This window comes from Rhipicephalus microplus, chromosome 6, assembly GCF_043290135.1.
Source record: "Rhipicephalus microplus isolate Deutch F79 chromosome 6, USDA_Rmic, whole genome shotgun sequence".
Lineage (NCBI taxonomy): Eukaryota > Metazoa > Arthropoda > Arachnida > Ixodida > Ixodidae > Rhipicephalus > Rhipicephalus microplus.
In genome coordinates, this window is record NC_134705.1 from 30,253,312 (window position 1) to 30,277,886 (window position 24,575).

Genomic DNA, 24,575 nt, shown 5'->3' on the forward strand with positions numbered 1-24,575 from the left:
GTTTTCTCGATGTTTACAACTGTGGTGAAACATAGTTTTGAAACGCATTTTCTGTTTTAACGGGGCCTAGATGATGTCTTTATTGCTCTTAGCCTGCTTTTCGTCGGGTTACGAAAATGTGCCATTGTGTGCATTAAATTAGCAGTCTTCCTTGTTTGCTGCTGGTGTGCGCCAGCACACCAGCAGCTGATCGGTGCCATTGAAGTGAGTGAAGGCAGATGTTTCAAGTCTCATTTATTATAACATTAAGTACACATATTTGCTAGCCGACAGAGGCCTGGATACAAAGGGAAGGAGCAAAACAATGGACATAGTCCGCCGCGCGCCGCACGCTGGTGCGTAAAGAAGTGCTCTCCTCCGCTCGCCCACCGCCGTCGGAAAAGCATGCGTGCCCGGCAGATCTCGTGGACGCTTCCGTTTTGGGCAGTGTAAGCTGCCGAGAGCGATACATCCGTCCCTGCGACGCCGCCAGTGTGTCGGCCATCCCAGCAAGTGTGACTTCACGGACGGCGGTGGGGCCCGCTTTGGAGCCAGTTCTTTCTCGGCTGAGACGGCGGCACGCGGCGGCTCTCACGACGGCACCACGGGAGCCAGGGACGGTGAAACAGGTTTCTGCCGCGACAGAGTTCAATATCGACTTTTCACGAACCTAAAGGAAAAAAATATTTAAAATGTGAAAGAAGAAAAAATGGCCACCGTTTGACAATTGTTTACTTTCCTGCTGTCTCGCTTTTAACTTTTTAGAAAGTACTGCAAATGCATGAATGTCGATTTACCGATAGGCCAGCGTTCTGTTTCGAACGATTGAAAATGACCCGCGTTGATCTGTAGCGTTCTGCCGTAAAGTGAACGATATGGTTGGTTTCCATAGAAATGGCTCGTTGGACAAGTTGGTGCTAATCCATAATGTATTGCGCAAAAAAGGGCCTGAAACACGAAGCAGATAAAAAGGACAGACAGAAAAGCTCTGTCCTTTTTCTTTTTTAAATTCGTGTTTCCGTCCCTTTTTTGCACAGTACATTATGAATGGCTTCCATACAAAAGAGCACCACAACATTGCGATCCTGTCGTCAAATTCACCGCCACCCTATTCTTTGGGCGAAAATATTCCCATTTATTGTTTACAGCGCCAAAAATTCCAGACAAGTAAAAGCCCACGACGAGGGCTGCCTGCACATTCAACGCGGGTCACGGGCTCTTCGTTGTTCGCGCTTTTTGGCAGTCTTTATAGAAATATCCGTGCCGATTCTCTCATTGCTTGCGAGTCACAATTCCACACATAGCTTTCGCAAATTAGGCAGCGGCTGTCGGACAGCCTACCTGTTCACCACCACTGGCAGAATACAACTCCAGGTTTGCTATATACAGGCCGGGCGCACCACGGCGCGAATACAAGGTCCCGCCTTAAGAAAAAAAAACGCGTGCCAACGCTACAGGCACGTAGCCAGAAAATAGAGTTCACTTCCCAACTTAGGCCGCTTACTTTTGGGCTACCCCGAACAAAATCAATGTTGGGGGGACAGATACATTAGGCTATACTCTGGCGCCTGTTGTTAGACGATGTTAAGCTGTCTGGCGGCCTTTCGTACGCCTTGAAGGTGGCTCTTTTTTTGTTTACTCAACGTCGTAGTTATGAATTATAAGTGAAGACTACAAAGCAGTGGCAATGGCACTTTGTCGATGTTATGTTCTATTTATTACTACAAAAATGGCGCAGGCAATTCCTTTTTTTACGCAATTCTGCCTCTGAAAAACGACGGATCAGTTGTATTCATCTAAGTAGGCAAGAGCACAGCTTTTGTCCGAGGAGGCGAAAGAAGAGACACAAGCGCTTGACATCAAAGCGCTTACTGCCGAATGTTAGAACACACAGGAGCGAAAGAAACAAAAGCCAGAACAAACAACCATGTGTCCTGTCATGCAATACTCATCTGTTATTATCAACCAGCACATAAAAAAAACAAAGTTCTTTCCACGTCAGCAAGATAGAGGGCTCGCTTACACACTCAAAAATGTCATCGTGTGCCATCTCCACCGCTTCAACAATCAACCGGGTTGACAAATCCCTGTCGCAATATAAAACGCACGTATTGTCAAAATACTGCACGCAGCCGCAATCAATACAGTGCATAGTCAAGCAACCATCTGTAGCTTTTTCTTTATTTAACGTGACGTTCTTTTACACTCGCATTAATACCACAGGACAAGCGTACGCTATAAACAACGGACTGGGCATACTTAACATTGCGATATCAAGCACAGGACAGTTTCCACTATTCGATAGTTTCTCTGCAGCATACGTGACCACTCTTACAGGAAGCTTATTGCAAATATTTTTCAAGATTTTGTGCCAAGATATGAATATAGGGGACAACAATCGTTTTACCCTACAGCAGAGAAGTGTCGTTACGCGGCCTATTTTGTTTCTTTAGGTTCCTATAGAGTGATTTCGCGACAGCCAAAATCAGTCGTATCGGGTAACGTGCTGCCTGCAAGTCGTCAAACTGTTGCACGAAGTTCTTCTGCATTAAGTGGAAACATAATTTTTTAGGGAAATAAAGAAGCGCATACGTGCGACAGACCTCTTGATAGTGTGTGCGAAGGGCAACAATGGCTTTCTGTATCTGGGCTCATAAAGTCAACAAGCGTGGCCATACGGAAATTTTAATGAAAGATCAAGCGCTTTGAGAGTGTTATCGCATGGTATTTAGTCTGTGAGTTTTAGAGGCTTGCAAACTGTCTCAAACACTAGAAGGAATCAATGAGCACCACTTCAACGTTTACATCGCATTTCAAAACTACAAAATAATCATTCACAAACCAGAACAATTGTTCCTAATAGCTTCTGATCAATTATTCAATCCAAGGTGTTAGAATTAGAAGCTTTAGAAGATTAGAGGGTAAAAGGACATCACAATGAAGTGTAAAAAGCAACAGATTGTCACTTGGCTACCCACTGTGATGGATATGGTAATTTGGTTGTGTGCCGTATTCTGACAGAGCATGTGTTTTATATCCTGACTGGAAATTGCGAACGTGTTGAGGCAGCGGGAATGACACGTGATGACTTTTCAGTGCACCATCGATCTCGCTCACGCGGAAAAAACTTTTTGTATGTTGAAGTTGATAATAGTGAATTCTATGGCGCGGAACGTTGGCTTTTGAATTGATATTCTTTTTCTTTTCTTTCCCCCCTTTATATTCTGAAGTTTTGCAATAAACGCTTAGTTGAAGTTAAGAGCTTGTGCCTCGTGTTCTCGTCTAAACTTCATGTGCTTCCTACCAAGATGGATCTATACGAACGTGTCCGATACAATTGTGGATCAGTTGCACTTCCGTTTCAACTACCCCACACTTCGTAGGTGGTCGGCCATCTCAAAAAATAACTTTGGGTCTGATTCGAGGGAAGTGAAACGGGACCTCGTGAAGCGCCGTGATACCCCTGGCCACAAGAACACGTTCCTTATAGTCGGACCACATGAACTGCACGAAGGCTCCAGACAAGGTGCGTGCGAAGGACACAACCGAGAGAGCAGTGTGCCGCTCTTTCAGCAGGCACGTCGCCCGGAGGAGAACACGCACTTCATTGTTGGCGAATACTAGCTGGAATGGAAACACGTTTATAAATAAACTTTCCAGAGTATAAATTAACAGTACTTCAAATGTAACAAAACATACATTCATTTAAAAAAACAATTCACAATGGCAACGCCAAAGATTCACAACCGTGAACGCGCGCAGCGCTGACTACGTCTACAATTGAGCGCGTAATCCCCATACCCATCTCTGCTTTCTTTTATTACTACAAGTATTGTAGTGGGTGGTCGTTTCATATGACGACCACAGAACGTGCCATAAGTGCGTAGGGCGTGTGTCTTTTCTCGAAAGGCAGACAGCGAACACAGTATCTATAGGTCCGGTAGCAGCAACCAGACCGCGACCCCAAGTGCTGTCACAACACACAAAACATCGGGGAACTAAAGGTAACTATTGCGAAAAGTAAGCTAGAACTTATCGGCATTCCAGCAGAGGCAAATTATCGTATATTTCGTTACGCATCCAATACGAGACCTCAATTTTCTCAAACAACTTTTCGTGTAAACTTTGTGGAAGATAAAGAAAACATGCGTGCTTTCAGTTTTGTTTTTGCACCAAGACGACGAGTTTGAACATATTCATCTGTGATGAAAAGGGAATCATGGAAGCTAAAAACAAAAACAATGCAAGCTGTGTCAATTAGTATGGTTTAAAATACATCATTTTAAAAGACGCGAAAAAAATGCCACAAAGAGCACAAAACATTCACAAGCGCCACTAAGCGGTGGCTTTTGCGGGCGTTGTGTTAGTGTTCCGTCTGTGTTCTCTATAGGTGCCAAAATACCTACAAAATCGGAAAGGTAACTTGGTCTGCTCGCTGTGGGTATACTTTTTATTTAAGATGGACTTGTTGTGGTCGCGTGTTAAACGCATGTTTGCTACGCTAGAAGAGGGCAATTTAGTGCTGGAGGTCGCAGAGGCTAGGGTACAGCAGTACCCATTTCATTGGAAGTTTTACCTCTCTTATTTCATCTTTTGCTGTCTGCTCGTTCGTGGTTGCAGTCTGTTGCTGCCTGATTAGCGGCATAACAATTCATCATTTCTTCAAAAGGGATTCCGCATAGATTGCTTGAATGTGTCATAAAGAAATATAAAAGTGTATGTGTTCTGTGCGGTCACCGCGTAGTCACGTCTCAATTGATAGTGAGAGATGCGCCATTTGATTTTGAATAAATAAATGAATCACGCTAAATATAAGACAAAAGTGCGTAATATTCTTTTTACATTCTAGTCTTTTTTTAAACTCCATTTTAACGTTATGGACACAGAAACATGACAAAGCAGTGTGATGTATCTTACGAAGAAAATCCGACAGCGTGTGTTGTCATTGTAGCGGTTGTCATCTCACGTCTCTGTTTCATCGCCGCTACATCATCAACAGTTTTTGCTGCTTAACTGAGTATGTTGTCTGCCGAACTACTAGTACAATGCTTTTCCCTTTCATGAAAAATGCAGAGGTAGTAGTTAACTAACTGTATGTTTTGCAACAGAACAATTTTAGTTAAGAGACCTGCTTACTGAAGGCAAGTGTCAGAAACTATACCTGTAGTTCCACACCCTTGCATTTACAGCGAGCTTGGACATCTCTCTCGAGCGTACACTTTGCACATGCGCATGCGTAGTTTCAAGTGAGATTAACCCTTTGGTGGGGCTCTTATGCGTGTTCCACCTGTCAACAAATATGAATGGCACTGCTTTTCTAAGTTTCAACCAGTTCACTTTGTCATTGAAGCTCGCTGAACTGAGTCAGCGGGATTCGCCCAAGAAGTGAAAGACGTCGTTGCTGGCATACGGTTTCTGGCGCAAAAACGTAGCCACAATTGTTTCTGGCGCAAAAACAAAGCCGCAATTTGTTGTTATTATGACTATGACACGACCCATGGTCTTAAAATTACTTTAAAAACAGCACTAACATCCGTTAAGAAACTTCTTACTTGAAGACGCAATTATTACACTCCACTTTCTCAGCCAACGTTTCTGTTGACAACAATTTGTGCATTCCGTCGATTTGCCTATAAAAGAATACTGGATTATTTCACGAGTGATCACTTGCGCCGCGCCCCTTTGCTGCCAAATCCGGTGTTTCCGACCCAAGGGTAAACGTCGGGGCACGGCTGGCACGTCTTCATGTAGCGCAGGCCACCTTGGTAGGGGACGTTGCATACGGTCGGCCTGTGGCATGGCTCCGGCCGGTCGCCCTTGGGTGCGCACTGCCATGGCTCGAATGTGTTGATCCTGCAAAGTAATTAGAAGCGGAAAGAGAAAACTTCAAATAAACTAGTACAAGTGAGAAGATCACTATGCTTCTGTAAGAATCCACGAAAAGATTCTGCAAATAGAGATGTGTGCCCAAGCCGACGTTTCGACCAGTCTTCTTGAAGGCTTCTTCGAGGTTGCCTTCAAGACAACGTCGGCTCAGGCACACAACTGCTGTTTTGTCATCGGAACAACAAATTCAAATGTCACATTAAGAGGTGATATAACTTTTAAGATTAGATGTAGAAAACGCAGCGATTACCGCTGGTTGGCGGGAGGTAGAGCACCCCCTGTTTCTGGTGCTTTTGCAACGTCATGTCGACGTCACAAAGCAACTCTGCAAACTAAGAAATATGCTTCACTACAATTAATGGAGCCCGCAGCTAGAGATCTGCTTTTGGACACACATCTTGGTTGCCGTGTATGAACTGCTACTTCGTTCCAACGAAGTAGGTTCAATACGGCCACCCACCTAACACACCTAGAAGGCCATAACGCATTCCTTGCATCGTCCTAAACACCTGAACACGTTTATTTACAAGTTCAGACTGTTTAGGTGCCCTGTCACTGTATAATTTGTCCAGTGTTTTTTTTTCACGCTGGGAGTGCGTTGACATGGTCAGGAGTGCCATGATATCACGACTCACTGCTTTTTCGATTAGCTGTATGCACACCGCCAAAGTTTACACGTACACAAGGGGTGCACATCGAGAATGACAGACCGGGAAAACATGTCTGTGATGCAAGTTGTATTTCACTTGTGATTTTCACCTGCGATGCAAGTTGTATTTGTGCTGGGCTCGTGATTTGATTGATTTGTGGGGTTTAACGTCCCAAAACCACCATTTGATTATGAGAGACGCTGGAGTGGAGGGCTCCGGAAATTTCGACCACCTGGGGTTCTTTAACGTGCACCCAAATCTGAGTACACGGGCCTACGACATTTCCGCCTCCATCGGAAATGCAGCCGCCACAGCCGGGATTCGATCCCACGACCTGCGGGTCAGCAGCCGAGTACCTTAGCCACTAGACCACCGTGGCGGGGCGCTGGGCTCGTGGCTCTCAAAAGAAGACAGAACTAAGATATTGTCGTCATTTGCTCCTTTCTAACGCAAAAGCGTTTTTTTGGCGATGTTGTTGAAAAGCCATCCTCAAAAGCAGTGTCCACAAAGCACCTGACCTATTCTACTGGAACTGGCACCGCCTGAACGACCCTCACGCTTGCTCCACAAGGGAGCAGAGACTATGTGCTACCATGGCCGACGATACTCCAGGTTCCAGAATGTATATTTACTAGCCCGAAATGACACCACAACAAAGACCACAGGACAAAGTACCACTCTGAACTGACATCATTTATTGCGTCACTTCATTTCTTGTACGGACCAGAAGGACGAGCGCATTGTACACCACCACAGCTTGAACATCCGATCACACTCGTGGTATCAGAATAGACTATTCAGTGCAAATAAGAATAAGGAAAGCACAGTAATGCAGTGTAAATCCAACGACTGAATGAAGAAGGTTTCCCATAATTACCGGGTGGTGGTGCCACGGTGCTTCTTCAGAAAATGGTCAGTATAGGCTTCATAAATGCGCTTTTTTTGGGATTGAGCTGAATGGGAGCCAATTCCAGTCGGTACGCATTACTTAAGACACTCATTAACACATCAGCCTGACTGATATACAGCGTGGAGTTCAATCTGCACTACGCAGGTCCTCCTGGTTGGTTCGTATACAAGTGGAGGGGTGCGATAAATGATGTCAATGGAGAGTAGTGCTTAGTGCTGTGGTGTCGCTTCGCGCTAGAAAATAACCACTACGGATTCACATCAACCAGCCAACCCAAACATTGCGTTGATACTCAAGGGCAATAAGGAAAACGCGTTGGTGCATTACGCAAGGTTGCCGACGTCTGCAGCACTTGGTACGACGGAACACCGACTAAGCGAGTGCCCCCTTGCCCACCGTGATATCAGTTGGTCTTCGCTACCTTTCGGCAACGCCACTTCACAGTACCCATACCCAACAACAGCCTGGGAAAAATTATAAAAACATTCTGAGGGATGCTCTGCAAATTTGTTCCTCCGCACAACCTATGACTTGGGTGGAAAACAGCACAGTGGTAACGGGGTACACATTTGCAGGCATAAGCTTTATGAATAAATTTCACCTGGCAGGCAATGAAACTTATGTGAAATGAACTTGGCCTGAGTACCTTCAAATGCTTTATCGAGACCATATAAAGTAACTGCAATAGGACCAGCTTTCTCAAGGCACGTCGCAAGTATGCGTTCTTGTCATATTGCTGCTGTCATCTTGCGTATCTTGGCGATGCTTTAGCAGCCGACAACAAAATTACCAAGACGACTTAGCGAATATGGGTCGAAATCTGCGTCTGGGTGTGTTTCAATTAAAGCCAGGAAAGGTTAACTATCCTGACGCAAGTTGCTCCACTATGGCATCTCTCTTAAACATATATATGATGGTTTCGGGACGTTAAACTCCACATATAAATCAATCAATCAATGCGATGCCAATTCCTTTCTACCCAGGCCACATTGTCAACGAAGCTGGTTTTCAATCCAACCCGAGAAAAATAGAGGTAGTGCTGAAGGCCCCTAGGGTTAGTGACGTCAAGCAACTGCAGAGATACACAAGTGCGGTAGAATTGTGTCACTGCTATGTGCGAGAATTATATATTGAGCAATAGCACTGAACGTGCTATACCGTGCTATGTTGTCAACGGAGCTGGTTTTTCTACAGAACCAGGAGAAAAATAGAGGCTGGTGCTGAAGGTCCCGAGGATCAGTGACGTCGAGCTACTGCAGAGATACGTTAGAATCTCTCCAGAGCACTCCCCTCATCGGAACATGCCAGACTCTGCAATTGCTCGCTCAGTAATCCCGCACTCAAGGCTGCTCCCGTGAACAAACTATTTCGAAATTGGCGTCCCCAGTACAGCCGAAAGCTATTTCATTGCTGCTTGCCGTTTGAGAAACTGAAGTATAGGCCTGCATTCCATACTTAGCGGGCAGGAAGTCCTATCTGCAATTGCCTATCCTTGCGCAAGGTAATTATTTTACGCGCAGTAAGTACAAGTGAAACCATAATATTGTATATAACATGCTTTTATTGATTGCGAAAGTCTATGTTCAAGAGAATAAGTAGGGAAAGCTCGGGATACATCAAAAATGAGTTTTTTTAAATGGTCGTCAGAAATTTCCCTTGCATGCTGTTTTCTTGAGTTAGCGCGATTTTTTTTATTGATAAGTGGTATTATTAAAAGCTTTGCCAGTTTTAAAACTAAGTATGCTGAAAAACATTGAGGAATCTTCACCACTTTGTCGCAAGCAATTTTTGAAATAAAAGCTTGCAAAGTAGGCAGAATAGCGTTTTTTGCGTTCACATTGAGATTTTTACAATATCTGCGTTACGTAGGGAAGGGAGAAACAACTGAACGTAAGCAAAAACATGCATATGCTTACCAAAACAAATTTGAAGTAGATAGCTATAATATATTTTGTGTGATTCACCGCCAAAGTAAAAAAAAAAAACAGTAGAGCAGGTACACGTGACACACCACCTTTTTGTCATTATTGATTTACTGCGCCTCGAAAAACAAATTGCCGGCAAAACCAATTGCGGGTCTTTTTGCACTCATTACGCAACAATATATGAAACTTTGAAAAAAATTTAAGAAGTTGGCTGGCCATGCTTTGTTCGATCTTACGTGGAATCTTCGTGTCATGTTTTTCTCGTAATGATTTCGGTACTTTATTGCACTGAAATTACTGTGGTTAGGTGTGGTTGAGGTCAAGTGCGGAAAGCCCTAAAGCTGTCAGGTTGTGTTATCGGGCAGTCTACACAAGTGCCACTTTAGATAGCCACCTCGTAAATTGGTTATCCTTTCAGTAAACACCCTTCAGCAACAACCTGTATGTAGACATGACGTGTGAGACCATCCGTAGCCTCTGTAAGGCGAATGATGTTGAAAATTACGCTGGCCACATCAATAGCTGAGTGCGCCATCGAAAACCTTCATTTAGGCCGTGGCGTTTATTTGAAAAAAAAACGATATCTGCGGTGGTCGCACCTGAAGTGAGCATTACCACTTGTGACGCCACCGTAGATTGATTTGACGTAAATTAGGGTTTACGATTACGTAATCCCCGGTGACTATTGAGAAAAAATCTGCAAATAGGATCTGACGGAGATCTGAGCATTTTCGATATTGTTCTGTGTGCAGCCATACAATTTTGTGTAACATCCGCAATATGTTCAGTGATAACTTATGACAGATTCCCGTGAAGTCTCCTGTTGGAGAAAGTACAGTTCTATCAAATCACCTAGATTCCTTGCAGAAGCAGTCATAACATACATGTTAAATTAGAACGGAGTTAATGAGTTGAAGATGTAAAAATCTAATTTTTAATATTTCGGCGCACATGTTTTAACGCAGCACTGTATGCCTACTTGCATTGAAGTTAAAACAACTTAGCATTTTCCACAGCACTTGTTTGTTGGAGTACACAGTGAAAACAATGAACTTCTTGCTGGCCTGCATCACAATTTTTACAGTGAATCTCCCGTTTGGATAGGAGTTTGTCAATTCTAAGCTAATTGATTGATTGATTTGTGGGGTTTAACGTCCCAAAACCACCATTTGATTATGAGAGACGCCGTAGTGGATGACTCCGAAAATTTTGACCACCTGGGGTTCTTTAACGTGCACCCGAATCTGAGTACACGGGCCTACAACATTTCCGCCTCCATTGGAAATGCAGCCACCACAGCCGGGATTCGATCCCTCGACCTGCGGGTCAGCAGCCGAGTACCTTAGCCACTAGACCACCGTGGCGGGGCTATCCTAAGCTGCATTATCAACACTTTCTAGAGCATAATTAACTGTCACTAGGTCTGGAACTTTCGACTTGGTACCTTGAAAGATTTGCATCGCGAAATTGAGAAGTAATTATCACTGTGTTGCTAAAGAGTGGGTGCAGAAAAGGGCGAAAAGTTGCAGAAAAGCGGGCTAATCCTTGCCGTGACGTCACATCACCGCGATAGCAGTGACGCCAGCGTTATTTCTCGGATGGAATAGAACATTCTATTGCTCAGGCTAACCACTCCCTGTAAAAAAAAAGACCCCCCTCTCTCTCTCTTGATGCGAAGCGCTGTGCAAATGGAAGGCACTGGCGTGTCTTGTTTAACGTCAAGACTATCGATTCACGAATAGCAGTAACCAAGACAATGAGGCTGTTCTCTTCGTGTTCGAACTTCTACAGTCCCTAAAGGGCAATAGTTAGAAACTGTTCCGTGCCATAAACGTCTGCTATTGATTATGGTTACAGGCAGTCTTGTGCCCGAGATTTGTCACGTGTTGATATTTGTAGCGTACGACTACAAGCTCTAGTACCACCCGTAAACTACCATTGCCTATGCGAATGACTTGAGTCGATAGCGGTGCTTGGGCATATTCAATCTTTCTAGAAGAAGGCTGGCGACACTACTTATGAAAGGGGTTGATTACCCCTGGATGCTGCTGGTGGGTCCATACAGCAGCGGAGACTACATCCAAATCAAGGATTGAGTGCTCTGTTACTCTCTACGATCGCTAGTTGTAGTTCTATAGGGAAAAAAATTGACGAGGCAGCAAGAAAACGGCACATTTCTTGAGACTTGAGTGTGTTGCAGCCAAATGTTCTGCAGCTCCGTCATAAGGCGAACTCTAGAATCACGAAGGTGCAAAAGCCATGTTAGGTGCATGCCAGTGCACCCGAAAATGAAGGATACACCCTGCTCTGGGTGTGTCTGCTTTGTTGTCTGTGCGCCCACCCAACACTCCAAGCCGAAAATGACTAAAGTTGCGTGGTCCTTTAGGAGACTAAATAGGCTACCACAGAGTTTGGACCAAGTTCAGGCTAATTGCGAAAGGTACACTTTTTTAAAGTCTCAACTGTTAGTCACTAGCACTTAATCTAATTGGTGTAACTGTTGACCTCGTAGAATGCTCAACGGGGAGTAACAGTTGAACTGTCTAAACGAATGAAAAAAAAAAGACAGTGACCCTGCTCTTGGGGAGTATATTTTCTGGTTATTACAACTTAATCAGCACTGAATAACGAACTCAATAGGGCGCGGAGCCCGTACATATACATTGCATCCGCACTATTTCAAAGTAAAACACTGCAAACACTGACCACTTCATTTCAGAATATGCACCAAGGAATATCACGCAATATATATATTTATATACACACACACACACACACACACACACACATATATATATATATATATATATATATATATATATATATATATATATATATATATATATATATATATATATATTGCCACAGGCATGAAACGAGGTTTAGCCATGCCAATGCGAGTATGTGCCATGGTGTGAAAGAAGAAGAGGACGGTTGGTGTGTGCTCGTGCTCTAACGTTCGGTTCGGCTCGACGTCCAGTGCTGCTCCTGTGAACAGGCGTTGTGGTCGTTCTGTGATCACGTGACATTTTCTGGTGGAGGTGCTGGGTAGTGTTGTATGCACTGCAATCAGCAGCAAGGTCCCGACACTAGCCGCGACTTGGAAGAACCAGCTGACCTACGGCGTAGCAGGCGACAGCTAGGCCTACCTCCTGAATTCAGACCATTTCCTCAACTCGGCAGTACTATGGCTAGTGCGGGAACGCAAACCCAAGAAACATCAACGCTGCCTCTTCCATGGTTCTTCAACGTTCCGCGTACTCCAAATCCGTTCCACGGTGACCCTTATGAGGACGTCGACGACTGGCTCGACGACTACAACCGTTGCGGCAGCGTCAACGAGTGGAACGAGCAGCGAAAGCTTCGGTACGTCTACTTTTATCTCGAGGACTCTGCGCGCACTTGGTTCGAAAACCATGAAGCCACTATGACAACCTGGCCAGAGTTTTGCAACCAGTTGCGAAATACCTTCCGAAGCTCTGACCGAAAGGAGCAAGCGGAACGGCTCCTCAATTCCCGGAATCAGCGTCCGAACGAGAGTGTTGCTATGTTCGTTGAGGACATGACGCGGCTGTTCAGGCGAGCCGACTCTCCAATGACGGAAGAAAAGAAGGTGCGCCTCCTAATGCGGGGAGTGAAGGAGCAGCTGTTCGCGGGACTAGTGCGGAACCCTCCCGGCACTGTAGAGGATTTCCTTCGCGAAGCCACGACAATGGAGAGAATGCTAAGGCAGCGTTCGTACCAGTATGAACGTCCTGGCAGTCTTTCGTCAGTGTCGTCGGCCCTACAAACACCTGACGTCACGACTGCAAAAGACCTGACGGAGCTCGTGCGCAGTATTGTGCGCGAGGAGCTGCAAAAGCTGCACGTGGTGTCTTCTCCGCCCCATGTTGCTGCTTTAACGGATGTCGTTCGCGAAGAGGTCCGGCAGCTGGTGCACCCCATGACGACTCTGCGTGCAGCCGAAGTCCAACCCATGACGGCCCCGCGTCCAGCCGAAGCTCCGCTATTAACGTACGCGGAAGCACTGCGTACTCCTGCACCGGCTGTTGGCTATCCGTCCCGTCCGTCCACCCTGCAGACGGCACCGTCGTTCTACTCGGGACCACCGCAGTACGGCAACCCACCCCTTACACGGAAATCCAGTGTATGGCGTGCTCCCGACAACCGGCCTCTATGTTATCACTGTGGTGAACCAGGTCACATCTACCGTGAGTGCGCCTACAGGCACATGGGTCTTCCCGGCTTTCGTCCGGATGCTCGTCGACCCAGAGATGGTGAGCGGCCCCGTGCTATCGCCGAATACTTGGCAAGCCAACGACCCTCAACCCTTCCGCGTCGCCAATCCCGCTCACCATCTCGACGGCGTTCCACGTCACCTGGTCAACAATCAACCTTTGCGGACGTCCTTGCAGGAAGATCACCTAGATCCACAAGCCCGCGCCGGGGAAACTAAGAACAGCGACCTCTGGGGGTGAGGCCGCTGTTGATCGACCGTTACAAGACCCTCCCCCGATTTCCCTGCCGACATCCGACGACATTCTTTCACCGACGTGTGCCATCGACGACAAACAGGTCTCTGCTCGTATCTCTGTTCTTGTCGACAACCACCCGCAGACCGCTCTGGTAGATACGGGTGCCGATTATTCTGTTATAAGCGCTGACCTCGCTGCACAGCTAAGAAAGGTAACGACACCTTGGGGACATGGAACCAACCTCCGGACTGCGGGAGGTCACTTATTGACACCGCTAGGAATGTGCACTGCCCGCCTCCGAATTCGTGAGTCGACGTACATTGTTTCCTTCGTTGTGTTGCGCGAATGCTCCCAAAACCTGATTCTCGGAATGGATTTTCTCCGCGAGCATGGAGCCATTATTAACCTTCGCGACCTGCTCATAACGTTAGCTAACGACCATACAGCCCCACGAAAAGATGCAGTTGCGCCGACCACAACACTTCGAATTGCTGACGACACCATCGCACTGCCGCCGCGAGCCAGTATGTTGGTAACGGTTGAGAGCGACTGCGACAACAAGAGTAGTGGCATCGCGGAAACTAACCTCTCGGTGCTCTTGGCTCGGCAGATTTGTGTCGCGCGTGCTATCGTCAAACTGAAGCATCGGAGGACTCAGCTTCTGATCACGAATTTCGGCGGCCAGTACCAACACTTGGCAAAGCGAACAGCAATCGCGAACTTTGAAGCCATCGATGACGCAGAATGTTCCACTATTGCTCCGATTGCCACTGCTGCCGAAGGTAACACTGATATAGCCAGTACGGTTGACGTGAATTGCCAGCTATCCTGTGCGCAGCAACAGCAGATACGCATGATTTTACGTACGTATAGTGATTGCTTTGCGTCCACCTCCAAAATCAAGCAGACCCCAACCGTGAAGCACCGCATTATAACGGACCCTACCGAACGGCCTGTACGACAGCACGCCTACCGCGTGTCGCAAAAAGAACAAGAGGCAATACGTTTTCAAGTGAAACAGATGCTCGACGACGACGTCATCCAACCCTCGAACAGTCCATGGGCGTCACCCGTCGTACTTGTTAAAAAGAAAGACGGCACTCTTCGATTTTGCGTCGATTACCGGAAGCTCAACAAAGTGACGAAGAGAGACGTCTACCCTCTCCCACGCATAGATGGAGGAGGAGGAGGAATAAATGAGGAAGGACAGGGAGGTTAGATGACTCATAGATGACTCACTGGATCGACTTCGACATGCCCGATATTTTTCCTCAATGGATTTACGCAGCGGCTACTGGCAGATCGAGGTCGATGAACGTGACAGGGAAAAAACAGCATTCATAACTCCCGATGGCCTCTACGAATTCAAAGTGTTACCCTTTGGATTGTGCTCTGCACCGGCAACGTTCCAAAGGATGATGGACACCGTCCTGTCCGGTCTGAAGTGGGAATCCTGCCTCGTGTATTTAGACGACGTCGTTGTTTTTTCCAAAACATTTGAGCAACATTTACAACGACTTCAGTCCGTCTTCGTCGCTATTCGATCCGCAGGCCTATCTCTAAAACCGGAGAAGTGTCATTTCGGCTACGAAGAACTTAAGTTCCTCGGCCACCTTATCAGTCACGATGGCATTAGACCAGACCCAGAAAAGACCATGGCTGTTGCTGCATTTCCTCCACCTTCGAACAAACGGGATTTGCGCCGGTTTTTGGGTCTCTGCGCCTACTACAGGCGCTTTGTCCAGAGCTTTGCCAACATCGCTGAACCCCTTACCCGTTTAACGAAGGAGGATACTCCTTTTGTGTGGGGTCCAGAGCAGAGAGCCGCTTTTTCCCAGCTTCAGCAGTGCCTTCAGAGTGAACCCTTACTAGGGCACTTTGATGAAGATGCCACCACCGAAGTTCACACTGACGCAAGCAACATCGGTCTTGGTGCAGTACTCGTCCAGTGGCAAGACGGCGCTGAACGTCCCATCGCTTATGCTAGCCGCATTTTGTCATCTGCGGAAACTAACTACTCGACCACGGAGAAGGAATGTCTTGCTGTTATTTGGGCGATAACAAAGTTCCGACCGTATCTGTATGGCCGTCCATTCAGAGTAGTTACGGACCATCATGCCCTCTGTTGGCTGGCCAATCTCAAGGACCCCTCAGGGCGCCTCGCGAGGTGGAGCTTACGCCTTCAAGAATTTGAGGTTACAGTCGTCTACAAGTCGGGCCGCAGGCACACTGATGCTGATTGCCTTTCGCGCGCACCCCTCGCGACGACATCGAAGGACGATGATACCGATAGCCATTTTCTTTGTGCAGTCAGTGAATCTGACTTGGCCCAACAACAGTGGAATGCTTCAGAGATCCAACAACTTATCAAATACCTTCAAGGTCGCAGCTCGAGTCCACCATCGGCATTTGCACGTTCAGGGTCATTTTGTCTCCGCAACGACATCGTCTACAAAAAGAACTTCGAACCTTATGCGACTGAGTACCTCCTCGTCGTTCCACCAGGGCTACGTGCTGACATTTTATCTGCCTGCCACGACGAGCCTTCCTCCGGCCACCTAGGATTCGCACGTACCCTTGCCCGGATTCGGACTCGCTACTACTGGCCAAAGCTCACCCAGGATGTCAAGCATTACGTTAAAACATGCAATCATTGCCAGCGCCGTAAAGCCCCACCTGTGCGCCCTGCTGGTTTATTACAGCCTGTTGCGCCCCCGTCACAACCGTTTGAACGAATCGGCATGGACTTGCTTGGGCCCTTCCCGAAGTCACATGATGGCAACCGCTGGATCGTAGTCGCTACTGACTATTTAACGAGGTACTGCGAAACGAAAGCCCTACAACGAGGCACCGCCAATGAGGTTGCGTATTTTTTTATCAACAACATCGTCCTCCGCCATGGAGCGCCAACAGTTCTTATCACTGACCGTGGAACAGCCTTTACAGCCCAATTGATGCAAGACGTCACGAGACTTAGTGGAACAGCTCATCGCAAAACAACCACATACCATCCACAAACCAACGGTCTGACGGAGAGATTAAACAAGACGCTCGCTGACATGCTATCTATGTACGTCGACCGTAATCACAAGAACTGGGATGCAATTTTGCCATATGTAACGTTCGCTTACAACACTGCGGTTCAAGAGACTACGGGTTTCACTCCATTCCGGTTGTTTCACGGCCGAGAAGCAATTACGATGCTTGATGCCATGCTGTTGCCTGACACGACTGATATTACTACTGATGTGAACGACTTTATCCGGCTCGCCGACGCGGCCCGCCAGCTTGCACTCAAGCGGATCCGAAAACAACAACGAATCGACTCGCAGAGGTACAACTCCCGTCATCGCCATGTCATTTACCAACCCGGTGATCTAGTCTGGCTGTGGATCCCCGTTCGCAAAAAGGGCCACTCGGAAAAGTTACTTCACCGCTACTTCGGTCCTTATAGAGTACTACGGCGCCTCACCGATGTCAACTACGAAATTCTGCTTGAAGACACAGCTCAGCGATCTCGATGTTCCCAGCAGGCCGACATTGTTCATGTGTCACGGATGAAGCCACACTACCCCCGAGCCACCTGACACTGCTTCATCACGCGTCTTTGTGCGTTTACGAGACTACCTTAACTTTTAATCGGCATTGGTCATCGGGGTAGTACTTTTTTTTTTCGAAGGGGGGGGTAATGCCACAGGCATGAAACGAGGTTTAGCCATGCCAATGCGAGTATGTGCCATGGTGTGAAAGAAGAAGAGGACGGTTGGTGTGTGCTCGTGCTCTAACGTTCGGTTCGGTTCGACGTCCAGTGCTGCTCCTGTGAACAGGCGTTGTGGTCGTTCTGTGATCACGTGACAATATATATATATATATATATATATATATATATATATATATATATATATATATATATATATATATATATATTATGAGACCACGTCCGATACGGCAGCAACCAGGTTATCTTTTTAATCCAGACGCACGAGTCAGAGAGACAGCCCGCCTGACATACGATGATGATCACTACAATGGTTTGGTCATACAGATGAAGATGAAGTACATAGTCAGCGCTTACACTATTTTCCCCCCTTCGCGAAAGAGGGCAGCAAGTTAGAAATGGTTGGGACGCCGAATATATCGTTTCAGTCGAGAGACGTGGGTGATCTCAGTGTGGCGGCGACGGTGTTCAAGAGCCGCGTTGACAGGAGCAACGCGATAGTTCACTTCAGATGTTCGTTCCAGGACGGTGTATGGACCGAGATACCGGTGAAGGAATTTTTCGTAGATCCCAGGTACACGAACAGGTGTCCACAAAAGGACTTCGTCGTCTGGGCGGAACACAACAACTCGACGCTTCGCATCAAGGTCGCTTTTTCTCTTGTCCTGAATGGTAGCAGTGTTGGCGCGGGCGATTTCACGGCAGCGGGCGACGCGAGCGGCGAACTCTTCCGGGAGGGATGAAGATGAATTGGAAGATGTGGACAAAAAGGTGGTGTCCAGAACAAAAGTCGGTACACGGCCATACACGAGAAAAAAATGACTGAAATTCGTCGTACGCTGTATGGCAGTGTTATATGCGAACGTGACGAAAGGAAGTATAGTGTCCCAGTTTTTGTGATCCGGTTGCACGTACATAAAGATCATGTCGGGCAAGGTTCGGTGAAAACGCTCAGTCAGACCATTAGTTTCTGGGTGATACGCTGATGTGGTCTTGTGGATGGTGTTAGAGGCCTGTAAGCCTTCAGCAAGGACATGTGAAAGAAATGTCTTGCCACGGTCACCAAGGAGCACACGCGGTGCGCCATGTCGTAAAATAATGGCGCGAAGGAAAAAAATTGGCTACTTCTGAGGTAGCACCAGATGAAAGAGCTGCTGTCTCCACGTAGCGAGTAAGGTGGTCTACGGCAGTAACAATCCAACGGTGACCGGCTGGCGTAAGCGGAAGAGGTCCGTATAAGTATATGCCCACAAATTCAAAGGGAGTGGACGGGCACGGCAGTGGTTGCAATGGCCCCGCGGGAAGAGACGTGGTACGTTTTCGGTGCTGGCATGACGCGCAGGAAGCGACGTATTTGGCGACTGAAGTGGAGAGGCCAGGCCAAAAGCAGCGAGTCTTGAGGCGGTCGTAGGTCTTATGAAACCCTAAGTGGCCAGCTGTCGCATCGTCATGAAACGCTTGTAGAACTTCCAGACGAAGTGAGCGAGGAATGACGGGAACCCATTGGTTACCGAGAGGATGGTAAATTTGCCGACATAATGTTCCCTCTTGAAGTTTGAAACGGGCAAGTTGTCGTCTTAGGCAGCTGTTTGGAGCACGCGATAAGCCAGTGAGCCGATCGATGATTGTGCGGCAGTAGGTATCGGCATGTTGGAGCGAGGCGAGATCTGTGAACGAAAGAAGGTCCGCCGAGGCAACTAACTCTTTCGAAGCAGCAGCCGTCTGTTTGGTCACTTTGGCGGGCGGTGACGAACAGATGGAAGGTGACACTTCTGCGCTTTGCGAGAGCGGGCAACGGGACAAAGCGTCGGCATCTTGGTGCTCTCGGCCCGACCTACATGTGACGCTGTAGTCATACTCTTGCAATCGTAGTACCCAACGGCCAAGGCGTCCCGACAAATTTTTGAGAGACGATAACCAACACAGAGCATGATGGTCAGTCACTATTGTGAAATGCCGGCTGTAGGACGAAACTTTTGTATGGACCACACGATGGCGAGACATTCTTGCTCAGTGATGCTGTAGTTTCGCCCAGCAGGTGACAGAGTACGGCTCGCGTAGGCCACGACTTGTTCTTCGGAAGCGTGGTTCCGCTGAAAAAGGACAGCACCGATGCCAAGTCCACTTGCATCAGTGTGTAGCACAGTATGTGCTGCAGGGTCGAAATGGCGAAGCACTGGCCGTGATGTGAGGCATCGCTTGAGGGTGTGAAAAGCGGCTTCGCAGTCATCCGACCAGACAAAGGGTGCGCTCGTGGTCAGAAGTTTGTGCAGAGGAGCCGCAATAGTAGCGAAATCACGTACAAAGCGGCGGAAATACGACGCTAAGCCAAGGAAGCTGCGGAGGTCTTTCTGTGTGGTTGGTGTAGAAAAGTGCAGTACCGCGGCGACCTTGTCGGGATCGGGCTCAACGCCGTGTTTACTGACGACGTGAGCTAATACCTTGATGCTGTGACTGGCAAACCGACACTTCTTAGTGTTGAGCTGGAGACCGGCCTTAGCTAAACACGTGAGGACTTCGTCTAGCCGTTCCAGGTGCTGTGAGAAGCTGGACGAAAAGATGACAATGCCGTCCAGGTAGCAAAGGCAGGTCTTCCATTTTAATCCCCGCAGTACCGTGTCTATCATTCGTTCGAATGTGGCTGGGGCATTACACAGGCCGAAAGGCATCACATTGAATTCAAAGAGCCCATCTGGCGTAGCAAACGCAGCCTTCTCTTGATCAGACTCGTGCATTGTAATCTGCCAATAACCGGAGCGCAAGTCGAGACTTGAAAAGTACACGGCACCTTGTAAAGTATCAAGAGCGTCGTCAATGCGAGGCATTGGGTAGAAGTCCTTACGAGTGATTTTGTTGAGTGATCTGTAATCAATGCAAAACCGTACCGAGCCGTCCTTTTTTTTCACTAGTACGACAGGAGAAGACCATGCGCTTGTCGAAGGCCTGATGACGTTGCGCGCGAGCATGTCGTTGACTTGTTCTTCTATAAGCTTGCGTTCAGAAGCCGACACACGGTAAGGGCGGCGGAGAATCACACGGGATCCGTCGGTGTCGATACGATGGGCGGTCACTGTTGTTTGACCCAGACCTTCGGAACAAACGTCAAAGCAAGTTTTGTGCTTCATTAATAACGCTATCAAGGCATCAGTTTGCGTTGGGTTGAGATGTTCACACAAAGTGGCCTTGAGAGCAGGAAATGCATTTTCCGCTGGCATACACTTTGAGAATGACGAAGCAGATGAACCAGTGACGACAAAAAGCGGTGCTTCTTCGGTAATGCTGCCAACAGTGGTCCCCTCTGGCAAAACAAGTGGTTCTGGCGTCCTGTTGCAGGCCGTGATGCTTCCATAACCACGGGAGAACCGCACTAAACAAGATGCGATGATGATCCCTCGAAAAATGCAGCGCTGGCGAGGAACAACCACAGCGTCACCATCTAGAATGTCTCGTGACTTGATCGTAAGGACACGTTCTTGTCCGGGAGGCAGGAGGAAATCCGCAGCTGTCACAAGGTTGGGCGACGAAAGGTCGGCAGCAGAAGAAAGCTCAGTGTCCGTAATACGAATGAGGGGCTGACCACACGAAATTACAGCAGACGCCGCTGACAAGAAGTCCCAGCCGAAGATTATCTGATGAGCGCACGAAGACAGCACAGTCAATTGCATGTGATGACGGATTCCATCGAAGAGAACACGAGCAGTGCACAACCCGGTCGGGCGAATTGGACTGTCATTAGCGCCGCATAACATGGTACCGGCATAAGGAGTTTGCACTTTACGCAGGCGAAAACACAATTCACGATCAATTACCGAAATTGCGGCTCCAGTGTCTATAAGGGCGTCAACAAAAAACACCTTTCACACAAACAGGCGGTAAATTAGCTGGACGAGATGGAGGAGTTGTAACGTTCCGACAACAAGCAGTTTCCCCTCCGAAAACTGCACCTTCTAGTTTTCCGAGTCCAGAGAGATCGGAGCGGGACGCAGGGGTGATGACGTACGCCGAAACGGTGACGGAGAACGGCGGCGACATGAACGAGAAGGATGAGGACCAGCATGAGACCGTGGAGGGGAGGGCGACTGACGGGAGGAGGATGGATACGGTGCGGGATCGTATTCATGGGGTCTCGGAGCATAGTCTCTCTCGTAAGCGGAGTAACCACGTCGTTCATCCTGCTGACGGCGGCGGCAGAAACGGGATATATGACCCCTTATGCCACAGTAGAAGCAGATGCGGCGGGGAGGACGCCATGTAGAATAGTGGCGTGGCCTTGGCGCTTGTGTTGTCATCGCAGCCACATGGTCACATCCGACGTCCGCAGGCGCGGTTGGAACTGGTGCAGGGGCCCGGGATGCAACTTCTGCGTACGAAGGCACTGGGAAGCGCGCAGGAGACGGGGCATGTGCAGCGCTTGTCATTGATGCCAGTTCGTCCTTGATTATCTCTCGCAGGTTGGGAGGATGTGTGTGGACAGACGCAACGGTATGGTTGCCTGGAATAAGGCCGTGAAGTTCTTCTCTCACAATTGTGCGGATAAGAGCCCGCAATATATGCACTTTGGTAAAGCGAGCGTCGCAGAAGGCGTGTGGAACGCGCATGGAATGAAGCGCGTCCAGGCGTTGGCATGTAGTGATGACGTCCCGGACGGTAGTCGGATTCTGGATCACGAGAGCATTGAAGACCACAGAGTTGATACCTTTCAGTAATGTCGGATGCGATCGGCCTCCGTCATGTCATTTTGTGCTCGGCGACAGAGAGCCAGAATATCTTCAATGTAGGACGTATACGATTCGTCGTCCCCCTGGATGCGGGTTGCGAGTTTCGGTTTCGCTACTACAGAACAACTTGCAGACGTGCCAAATACCTGACGGAGATGCCCAGTGAAGGCCGACCAATTGGAGAAGTCGTTCTCATGGTTGTAATACCAGGTTTTAGCGACGCCATCGAGGTAAAAAGGAACGTAGCGCAGTTTGTGCGCCTCGTCCCAATAATTACAAACGCTGGTTCGATCATAACTGTCCAGCCATTCTTCGACGTCTTCGTTGCGAAGGCCGGAAAACACCGGAGGGTCTCGAGGTCTCGGAGGTCTCTGATGATATATATATATATATATATATATATATATATATATATATATATATATATATATATATATATATATACATATATGAGTAAACAATTATCAAATTTTCGTAAGTGTGCTCCTTTATTCTTAATTATATTTGCACCGGACCCACAAAATTTCTTTTTTGAATCATATATATATATATATAGATTATTTTGTCTTCCTATGTAGTGCCAGTGGGAGACTTCTGTTCAGTGTCAAAAACAATAAACATTGTTAGCGTAGGAGCCGAAAACCTACGTGAGATCTCAGTTGCAGCACTAAAGCGCACCGATCGTTTATTACTAATTTATCAAATATTCCATATCTCTCCACTGAGAGAAAACAAATTATTATCTGGCACTCGATCGTGTCGGTCGAACTAGCGTTCGCAGTGCTCGTGCACGAGTCTGCAAACACAAGCATAGGCGTGACGCTTATGCTAAAAAGTGAAGGAGTGAGTGAAAGCATTTATTTAAAAAAAACGAGAGGCGCAGCCCTTTAGAAGCTTCCTAGTGGGTGGAGTCTTTATTCCGGGACCCCATCGGTGAGACTCACTAGCCTAGCCCTCTGGAATAGCGCCCTTTGAGTTTGAAGGTCCGAGCAACCCAGCAGGGTCGCCTCCCACTTATCTCTGGTTGGGTTAGGTTGGGGGAAAGAGATGAGTTGAGCTGACAAGCCCAAATGATGTGGCAGGTGTCAGCCACCTTCCCACAGTATTGGCACTTGCCAGTGAAGGAGGAATCAAAATATTGCATGATTACCGGGCACAATGAAATATTAATGAAAAGTCTCAGCAAGATGCATGCATTAGCCTTCTCCAGCCCCTTTACAGGAGGCGGGTATTGACGATGCTGATCCCTGTAATAGGTCGTAATATCTTTGAATGTCAGAAGATATCCGCCTTCGGGCTGCAGGTACTCAGGATCTAAACGGGATGCCCTGTGAACGAGTGCTCGGGCCAGCGCTTGTTCGCGGCTTCATTCTCATTAGGCCCTCGTGGCCTGGAGTCCAGACTAGGCGACAAGAGGTAGGGTCGATTGCCTGGTTGTCATAGTTCTTCGAAATTCTTTGCGCTAGTGGTGTGGTGTAACTAGCTTCATAATTTCGACATGCCCCACGTGAATCTAATATGATAAATCGAGACCAATGGTCGGAGGCAGGTAGGGAATAACTACATCTCCCGCTTGTGTTGAGCCAGGAGCTTTGAAAGTGAGCCCATCTAGTTTCTTTTCCTCGTAAATTACCGCTGCCGTATACCACCCATTTGCAGTCAGGACCAGCGAACTCCACGTAAAAAAATCCGTGTTTATTGCCTTAGTGATGTTGCAAGGAGGCGTCCGCCCTCACCTGGCGACGACCACTATGGTCTTCTTTATTCATCTTTGTGCGGAGGGGGATCGAATTCTGACGGCGCGTCTCGAGAGTTCGGGCACTTGGACCCGCTCCTGAGCGTGAAAGTCGTGTTTCAAGTGAAGCCGGTCCAGCAGATGCCGTCCCGACTATGTCTGTGTTAGATGTTTGTATTGGTTCGTGAGGTGAACTTCATTGGGCTCTTCAAAGGTGTTCGCTACTCCCAGCACAAGAAGTCTCGCGTTATAAGCTGCGACAGGTAGGCCAAGTAATCAGTTTGCGGATGATTGCTTCGACTTTCTCTGCATCATGCTTCTGAAAGTAGAGATAGGGGACCGAGAATAAAATACGGCTAATTACGAAGGCATGGGCTAGTTGTACAGCATGCTTACTTCGTAATCCCCTGCTCTTGTGGAGACGCGTCGGACCATTTGGCCCACTTGGTCCCCAACCTTGCGAAGCTTTTGTAGTGTTGTGTCGACTCTCTTTTGATAGTGGATGAAGAGTCCGAGGATTCGAATCTCTTCAGCCTCACGTATCGGGTCACTAGCCTAAGAGAGACGCAGTTTTGTGGT

General features: G+C 47.8%; 1 protein-coding gene across 1 annotated transcript in view; it reads right to left on the minus strand.

Annotated features, from left to right (window-relative positions):
- Positions 1–217: 217 nt before the first annotated feature.
- The window catches only part of Cda5 (Chitin deacetylase-like 5), a 282,099-nt gene continuing 257,741 nt past the window's right edge, over positions 218–24,575 (minus strand). Inside the window, exon 8 of the mRNA XM_037419214.2 lies at positions 218–5,832. Coding sequence (XP_037275111.1) covers positions 5,643–5,832 — 190 coding nt within the window. The 3' untranslated portion in view covers positions 218–5,642. The remainder of the gene's footprint in view (positions 5,833–24,575) is intronic.